The sequence below is a fragment of the Olea europaea genome, chromosome 11, assembly GCF_002742605.1.
Source record: "Olea europaea var. sylvestris chromosome 11, O_europaea_v1, whole genome shotgun sequence".
NCBI classification, from domain to species: Eukaryota; Viridiplantae; Streptophyta; class Magnoliopsida; order Lamiales; family Oleaceae; genus Olea; species Olea europaea.
In genome coordinates this window covers 14,254,312-14,263,977 of record NC_036247.1, presented here as the reverse complement: position 1 = coordinate 14,263,977, position 9,666 = coordinate 14,254,312, and the positions used below count along the sequence as shown (strand labels likewise).

The 9,666-nt window shown below is 35.2% G+C and overlaps 1 protein-coding gene across 1 annotated transcript; it reads right to left on the bottom strand.

Annotated features, from left to right (window-relative positions):
- Nucleotides 1-2,110: 2,110 nt before the first annotated feature.
- Nucleotides 2,111-5,578, bottom strand: LOC111403513 (cytochrome b-c1 complex subunit 9-like). The gene is made up of 3 exons (XM_023032053.1): nt 5,340-5,578; nt 5,062-5,109; nt 2,111-2,451 (listed from the first exon to the last, which is right to left on the bottom strand). The coding sequence occupies exons 1-3, from the start codon at nt 5,454-5,456 to the stop codon at nt 2,404-2,406; spliced, it is 213 nt and encodes a 70-aa protein (XP_022887821.1). The 5' UTR covers nt 5,457-5,578; the 3' UTR covers nt 2,111-2,403.
- Nucleotides 5,579-9,666: the final 4,088 nt, after the last annotated feature.

Here is a 9,666-nt window from a genome sequence, read left to right as displayed (position 1 = left end):
CTTATGGTGCGCACATTTTTATATGTCAATTGATATATTCCATTCTTTGGCTGAATGGTCTATTGACAAATCCCGAAAGAGTGAAAAATTATAGTTGGGGGTCCAAATCTTTCACTTTATTATAGTTTTTACACTAACATTTCATTTGTAGCACTCACAATTTCAAACCTTTGAATTGCTTACAGTAGGAAAAATGGTTGGTATTTACAGTTAGTTGAGTCCGACGATTTTGAAAGAATAAAATGATAATTTTACATTTTTCTTTTCATATAAAACAATTAAAAAAAAAAGAAAAAATAGAGCCACACATTCCACCCCACGCCACCCGCGCCATTTCTCAATTATACAATAGTAACAATTAACCATGCTATATGAAGAAATTCAATGACAAAATTTTAAATAGGGAGACACGTGTCATTTTTTTCATTTAACATTTAGAAAGGGCAAAAAAGAGACAACATGTGTCACTTTTCACTGTTTGAATAGCTTTATTTGGTAACTATCCATTTTCCATGAGGAAGAATTTCAAGAATCTCAAGTCATTTTACAAGAAAATGACATTTTTGTGGGTTTAATCTTCATCCTTTGAAATGATAAAAAGAAAGCGCATAATTTGACTGTAGAAGAAATGAAAATTCTAAGTATATTAAAATCTTTGAAACTGAAACCCAAAAGTAATTTTTTTATTTACATAAATTATTTTGTAGCTCAAGAAGATCCAGAGTATATCAGTTTTATGTTCATGTTTCCTCAAGATCTTTTTGTCTGTTTTCAACAGTTTCCAACAACCCACAGCTGGTTTTTTTAGTGACAATGATACTTTATCTTTTCCATAATTCCTTTGTCATGATAAACAAAGAGAGAAAATTAGATTGTTGATTTCACTTTAGTACCCATTTTTTCTTCAATTTTTGAAAACATCGAAAAGAAAATTGCAGTCAGTTACAGAAATTTTGCTTCAATTTCTTCACAAAGTTTGGATTGTTATCATCTTCCTTGTGTTTTAGGTGTTATGAATACAACGAAAGGAGTCTGGGGACGAGGGAAGAGAGTGAGGGTTCCATATGGAGGCAGCAATTGCTTGCGACTCCACCTCTTCCGGGGTCGAGAAAGAGAAGAAAACCCCGCGGGTGAGGGCAGGGGGGTGATTTTGGAGAAGAATAACTAAGAGTGTGTTTGATTGACATGGAAAATATTACCTAGAAAAGAAAATATTTTCCATCTTTTGTGGAAAATAAAAACCACCTCTACCCAAGGAAAATATTTTCCTTGAGAAAAAGAAAAGAAATGAAAATGTTGAAAAAAAAAAAGGGGAAGGAAAAGGGGGGGGGGGGGGGGGGGGGGGGAAGGAATTTTGGAGAAGAATAACTAATTTTCTTTGATTTCTTCTCTCTCTCTCTCTCTCTTAAATGTTGTCAAAATCAATTATCCTGGTCGACCGATGTCAATTCTTTTATGGAATATGCAAATCCATGACGGTGTCCACTCCTCTTACATGAAGGAGACTCATTTAGAATAAATTATATTTTATTCGAAGTGGATTTCTCTCCATGTAAGGAGGGTGGACAACATTATGAACGCTTTGATGTATGTATAGCATAATCTTTATTTTATGTGTCCTTCAATTGCAAGCAATTATCTTCTCTCTCTCTCTTAAATGTTGTCAAAATCAATTATCCTGGTCAACTGATGTCAATTCTTTTACAGAATATGCAAATCCATGACGATGTCCACTCCTCTTACATGGAGGAGACCCACTTCGAATAAATGTAAGAAGGGTGGATAACATTATGAACACTTTGATGTATGTATAGCATAACTCTTATTTTATTTGTCCTTCAACTGCAAGCAATCCAAAGGTTTGGGAGTATGAACGTCACAATTGAAAGGTGAGGATAAAAGCATCAACAAAGTGAATGATTTGAAAATGCAATTTCAATTTTCTCAAAGAGTAGTGATAGAAGTGGGTCTAAAAGAGTACTTGACCCCATAAAGTTCCAAGCAAGATGTCCTCCTAATTACCAATGCTTTGGATGGACATAACCATCAAAAGAAAAAAAACAAAAAAATGAGATTTGTTCAAGCTTCCTCCAGAACAATTACAAAAATATTTAAAGAACATCTAGCCTCTTTTTAATACCAAGATTACTAGATATAAATGCAATAATGTTAACAATACATATCATGGTACTGAAAATAACACTCAAACCAGAGAATTTCACGGGAAGAAACTTGTAATGTGATAAAAGCAAAGTGCGAGCGATGGCAAATTTGACTTCTTATAATTCGAACAACTCCACAGGCTCACATCCTGTACGTTCTAATAAGGTAACAATTATTAAGAGAAAAATCAAAATGCATGCTACAAAAACCAAGCCAGACGGAGAGTTGGACAATGCTACTTCATTCGGATGGTCTCTGTCCCAAAACCGGAATATCCTCGTAACGCTTCTGTATTTCAGTTGTGGCAAAATGTAGTCAGAAATTAATAAACTCCTGAGCAGAAGTTCATGAATGTTATATTGAGCAAAAAAGCTAGGTACTCAGCATTTTAAAGGACACTTAGCATGACAATAAAGGCAATGCAAGTCAACAATAAAAACTAAACATAATAGGCAGGGGAAAAGCCAGGTTCCTGTCCAGCGGGGGAATGACTTAAATACGTATTTTTTTCTTTCAAAAAAAGCACTTGAGTGTCCATAGTCAATTTTTTGAGGCATCCAAGCCACCAACCTTCCAGAAATAAGCAAGTAGGTCTTCATTTAGATGGGAACTGTTAATCTTATCAACATGTTGTGAGCTTCAAGTTCCATGGGTACTTTTGCAACCAACACCTATGTCTAAAAAAAAGGTAAAACAAAAAGAACCACTAAGAAGAAAAGGAAAACACATGTGAAAAATAAATATAAAATAGTTGAACACCAACCCGAAACCCACTTAATCCACTACGGAATCCATGTGGTATCTCCACCCCCAAAAGTTTCATCAACTATATTTCTTTTAAGCTATATTTGATTGCACCCCAATTCCATGGAAAATGGAAATCAAATTCCATCTTTCCAATTTTTTATTGTTTGATTGGCAAAATTTTTCCTAGAATTCGAATTCCACCTTTTATGCCACATAAGCTAATTTCCATGTTTTCCTTGAATTCCAATTCTCACCAAAATGGTGAGAATTGGAATTTACGGTGACTGTAGCACTTTTTTTTTCGATTTATTTATTTATTTATTATTATTATTATTACTTTGGTTGGTAATGGAAACAAATTTTAAAAATTATTGTAAAAAAATATTTCCCTTTAAATGACAATTTTCATGTAAAACAAAGTCAAACGAACACCAAAAGATAGATAATTTTCTTAAATTTTTTTTTTTTTTAACAATGGAAACAAAATTCATCCCCAATATCAGTAAAATATATCCCTTTAATTAACAATTTTCATGTAAAACAAAATCAAACGGAGATCAAAAAACATTTTTATTTCAACATTTTCCACATGGAAAATTATCCCAATCAAACACAATAATTTACAATTATCAAGAAAATAATTTTTAAGCAATTCATTTCCCTGGAATTCGTTTTCAATTCAATTCAATTTCATCTTTGCAATCAGACCCTTAATTCCTTTTTGTTCGAGTCGGATGCAATGCAACAAATACACTTCATATGTCATTTTGTTTCACGTGTCCTTTCTTCAGTTGATATATTAAATGAATCCAAAGCAGTGCAAAAAATGAAGTCAAAGAAATGGATGCAGTTTCATTTTCTGAACAAGAAGACTGTCCTGGTTCGTGAGAACCAGTGGGTGGGGATCCCCTAATGGCTGAATGTTGTTGGGCTAGCGCTGCATATAGTTGAAGTAATGGTGAGTGGAGGCTATGATGCTCGGATTTGGGTGTCGGATACGGATACATATCTAGGAGTCGGATTCTTTTTATGGGTGTCAGATACGGATACATATCTAGGAGTCGGATTCTTTTCATTTTAAAAATTAAGATATGAAGATACGATTTAAAAGGATCTGAATTTTGGATACTGGTTCGGAGATACGTCTTATAATTTTTTCCCAAAAAAATTATTCAATTAAAGCAAATAACAAATCATGTCATTTACATTAAATAATAAAACCTTTAGGGATAACCCCTAATTTATGACAGTATGGATTGTTGACTTTTAAACCACTTAATTTTTTCATTTTTTTCTTCTTCTTTTTCTTTTTTATTGGAAAAATACACTTATTGAAGGGCCGTCCAACTGGTTATGGAAATTTCCTCATATCATTAACTTCCTTATTGAGCTTCATAGAAACCCGTTTAATACACACCCAAAACCTATCATATTTTCCAACCGGTCATCTTCTCCAACTTTCATCTTCCCCTTTTTGCAAAATTCTACAAATGTTGCTGCAATCCTCCATACATTTGGGGGTGGGGGGGGGGGGGGGGGTTCAAACCCACTTCAACTTGAGTTATGCTACATCCCAAATTTAATCCATATTTCCCACAACCGTATGTTTCATTAAACCAAGATTTTAACACAGGTGTATTTGATTTCATAATTTGTTACATTATAAATTACTATCCTATAACATAATGTTAAAGAGTAAAAGATACATGCAGCTCTCAAACTTTTCAAAATGACCCTGAACTTATAGCGGCTTTAACCATTCAACGTTGCTCCCAACAAGTGAAAAAGGGATCGAAGACTCGGAAAGGGGACAATTATCTTACTTTAATCTGTTCAATTTCTCAGAAAACGGTTTTTTTATTCAAGTAATTAATTACATTATAAATAATATGCATCATTAGATCTTCCAGCACATGATGTTATCAAACAGAGTAGTACACACAATCCACGGCCTAACAGCATTTCAGATGTCATAGTGTTTTGACATGTTATCTCAGACTTGAGAATCAGTCTACTGCTGCACGCCTGCACTCAACAATTACTAACAATTCATATAATATGCAAGCAAGAACCCAGTCGTATGCACCCACAAACAATATAAATCAGCCAAAAAATCAGCTCAAATTGAAGAATGATGATTTGAAGTAATACCCCAACATTGTTGTGCTCCCACAGCCTGTGAACCCCATAGTCCACCGCCTGCAAAGTCAAACAAATCAAATTAACCCAAAATCCAGATTGCAAAAAGTTGAGAAAGCGGAAAAGCACGGAAATCTTAAAACCTAAATCACACTCCAACGATTAACGTCAAAACTTCTTTTGAGAAATTACTGAAATATCAATAGAAGTCATTCATTTCCTAGATCGAAATACAATCGAGTCAATCTACACATAAATATAAGAATAAATGGAAATATAAAGATACTGACGCGTTCACCGAGGAAAGCACCGGCGACGACGAAGGTAACATAGACGGAATTGCGGCGCATAAGCACTCTGTAGAGTCCTTCCCAAACACCTCCGCTTCTTCTAGCCGCCGTTTCCATTTTTTTTTCCACAAACTTCTTTATGAATTTCTTATAATTTGGTTGGAGAAAATGGAGAAATCGGGATTGGCGATTGATTGTGGATTTTTCAGGGTAGGGATTTGAGTTAGTTATTGTGAACCGGACCGGAGCACGCGTTAATTAGACAAACCGGGTTGGCTTAAAGTGGGCAAAAGGCCCAGAGCCTACAGGTTGGCCGTTGGGCATGGACTAAGTGCGTGTTAGGCAAAATTAAAATTATAATTTAAGCCCTTGTTTAATCCTCATTCTTTTCGTAAAAATAAATTTTTGAATAATATATTGATGAAAAATATATGATTAAAAAATAAGAAAAAAATTTAAATTTACATGTAATATTATTTTATTAAAGAATGTATTGTTGAAATAATGTCAAAACACTGTTTAAAAATGTATTTTTTAAAATAATAGGGCTCAAACATGGCCTAAGTTGTTTTCGTAAAATTTAGAATTATTATTCATTTACTGTTTATACATTTTATATGACCAACAATTTCCTGTGTTTTTAGTTTATTAATCACTATTATCTTAAGCCCTTGTTTGACAGAAAGTATAATATAGATTTTTATTGAAGTCAAAGTCAAAATTTAATTTTAATCACATATTTTATAGAATTCACAATTTTTTAACCACACTTTTCATTAACTTTTATTAAAATTTACTGAAAATCTTATTTTAATTGTAATGTCTTAATTTAAAACAAGTCAAAACAAAAAAAAAAATAATAGTCAAAGATGTCATTCTATGGCCCCGTTTGGTTGGGATTTTTTGCCCCAAAAAATTAATTTTTTGACCGTTATTTTACTATTCAAACCGTAATTTTTGACTTCTTCTCTCACATATGGACCCCACTTTTCTTCTAACGGTCAAAAAATCAATTCTCAAAATCCCTACCAAATGGGGCCATAGGCTAAAATTAACTTTTTCATTCATAAATTAATAAAGTGGGGCGGTGGAATGGATTTATATATATATTAACTAGACCCATTTTCCACATTAAAACACACACAAACACAGAATGAAGAAAAAACGTGCAAAGAGGAAAGAAAAAAAAGAGAGGAAAGAAAAAAAAATTGTCAACATATTAGAAAATAATTTCTTCTACTATTAGACTTGAATTCTTCAAAGTTGAAGGTAAGTAAAAAGTTACTTATTGTCAAGTTATGTTTACTTTTATAGTTGTTAGATTTTTAGACTAAATTCAATTTTATTGAAGGGGTTAAATATAATAAACTATGGAATTAAGTAAAATGAAAGAAAAATTAGTTTTAGTGATTAAAGAGGCTTTAAAAATAGCTTAAACATGAAATGATTAAATTTGAGTATCGTCTATTTAATTATTGAATTTACTTAAAATAGTTAATTCTTGATTTAAAAGTTATATTATATTATATTATATTTCAGACAGCGATACGGACATTAGAACAGCGTACCATCCGAGTTAATTTTGGTGTACATAGGTCTATGAGTGGAAAAATATAAATATTTTTAAAGTATTTATAAATTAAGTATATTATCAAAGTATGTACAATTATGTGTTCGATTATATGATTATTATGGAAATCTCTTTTATTATGTTACGCGTGAAATTTCAAGGACTATTTATTGTACATTTGTGACTTGGTAAATGAGACATGTGATATTGAGATTTGTTTTGTATGTGAGATGTGATATTGAGATCGATCAGAAAAGTACCCGTGATTATATATTTCTTCTAGTTCACTGAAGGGCATTGGTCGTGTTCTATACTACATTGAGGGGTCTTGAATTGGGGATGAAGGGGTCTCCACTGTGTACATATAGTTTACCGAAGGGCCTTGACCGTATTCTAGAATTGATTATCAGAGGTATTTGAGACCGGCTTTCCTTCACGAAGGGGGCCAAAGGCTCGTGACGAAAGTTCTTAGCTCGATGGGCGGATTACAGATTTTAGTCAGATGGTATATTTTTTGTGATTTTTTTCAATTCATTTGATGTGATGAGATTATAGCATATTACCAGCTTATGTTCATATCACGATTTGAGATGATATTTTATCACTTTATGTGAATATTTCACGTTTTGCTATAATTATATGATGTCATCTTGCGAATTATTCAATGATATGAACTCAATTTTCGATAAAAACGTAAAATTGAAAAAGTATAATTATTTTCGAATTTTTCCACTCACTGAGTTATCAACTCATATATTTCCTTGTAATTTTTCTACAGGTTACAATTGATTCAATTAGCTGGAAGCGTCAAATAATTTTGGAATGAGAGCCACACGACATGTTGAGTGTTATAACTCATTTTGATGAAGCACAAAGTAAATAATTTTGGGCCCATCGCATTATGTTTTACATAAGTATTTGGTTTTGATGTATTTTTTGAAGTAACTCATAGTCAGCCTTGGTGATAGATTTGACATTTAGTTATCATCTATCATCGGCGCACATCACGTTTCGAGTCTACTAGGGTGATTCGGGACATGTCGTATTATTAATATCCACCAAAGAGAGACTAAATGTTCTCATGCCCTCGATTATTGATAATAATTATTTGCGAGTGATACAATCTTGAATCTTCTCATAGCCATTTGTGAAACTTTGGGTCAAGACTCTCCTATGAATGGATCATTATACTAGGATGTTTGCTTGTAAAATGTATATCAATTTAAATGTGCATTAAGAGTTTTTCCCTAGGTTAAAAATGGAAAATGAATTTTGTTGACCTCAAAAATTGGACCCTCCACGTGGCCAACCGATAGCCACTCCACGTATTCCTCCCTGCGCACAATCAACGTAGGGTCAGATGCACACGGTCGGAACCAGCGGGGGTGGCGGCGGCCGTATACACTCCGACGATTAAGTTAGGCTCAGGTGATCGGAACAGCACCAAAGTTGTGCAAAATAGTGGGGAGGAGAATATATATATATATATATATATATATATATATATATATATTACTTTTGCCTCTTGCCAAGCCTTGGGTATTTATAGGTGTAAAGAACAGTTGGATGTAGGACACGTGTATACATTTGACGGTATGAGGCGTCTGCTCATAGGCGTTAATCAGCCGCGTCTATAGAGTGGGCGGGTAATTATTTCTCCCGAATTGAGTTGACATAAAGTTGATACGTCACATCAACTAGCCTCATGGAGACGTCAAATTACTTTAAACCTTAGGGGTAGAAAAGATCTTGACAAAGCTCTCATTTTGAAATCGACGGCGGATCCTCTAACAGAGGTCTCCGGAGTGCATTTTGCATCGGATTCAGGGGCGAGGGCGCTTCGCCGAGTCCCGCAGAAATGCCTATGCTTCATAGTGTGATGGCAAATCGTCACCATTGGTGAAATCACTTCGGAACCACTTCGGATGAGTGTTCGACACCTCGCATGATGTGGTTGTGGACTTTCCGAAATGGTTCAGATAGGGGCTTAACAGTGGTCCCCCAAGTCCAGGTATGAATATTTATATCATGGGTGGACTTGTTTTCCCGATCGAGTATGTATGCCTCGGGATGGGGACCATGATTTGTGAGAACTTGAGGGTCGATCTTCTGTGCTCGCCGAAGCATTGATCCTAGGCAGATGCTCTATAGCTTCGCTACTGCGTGAGGGAAAAATTTATGTAAGGTCGAGGTGCTGCCCAACTAGACGATGCGTAGGGAGACGGTCAACGTAGCGGTTGAGGCGATGACCCACAGGAAACTCCGCGTCAGGTGTGTCTAAACTTTGTAAAGTTGAGTGAGGAGCTCATCTGCACCGGTGCGCTGACACACAGGGGACGACGCGTTGGGAAATGGCTAAAACTTTGTAAAGCTTAGAAAAGAACGCAGCGACCGAAGCGATGACCCACAGGGGACTCCGCGCCAGGTGCGTTTAAGCTTTGTAAAGTTGAGTGAGAAGCTCATCTGCCACCGGTGCGCTGACCCACAGGGGACGACGCATTGGGAGATGGCTAAAACTTTGTAAAGCTTAGGAGGGAACGCAGCGACCGAGGCGATGACCCACAGGGGACTCCGCATCAGGTGCGTCTAAGCTTTGTAAATTTGAGTGAAGAGCTCGATCCGTGGCGAGCGTCTCTGACGTTAAATGATTTGACAGCTGTTGTGTATTTTCAAGGTGACAGTTGGGTACAGCGCCCATTCTCCTAAAAGGCTGGTACGACTACTTATTGTTGACGGGTGGTGCTGACCGAGGCGACG

Excerpts from the sequence above, each read along its gene's own strand:
- LOC111403513 (XM_023032053.1), bottom strand. The coding sequence starts at position 5,456 with ATGGAAACGGCGGCTAGAAGAAGCGGAGGTGTTTGGGAAGGACTCTAC. Across the intron at positions 5,110-5,339 it reads GTGCTTTCCTCGGTGAACGC|GCGGTGGACTATGGGGTTCA; the intron begins GTCAGTATCTTT and ends TTGACTTTGCAG. Across the intron at positions 2,452-5,061 it reads GGGAGCACAACAATGTTGGG|AAGCGTTACGAGGATATTCC; the intron begins GTATTACTTCAA and ends ACTGAAATACAG.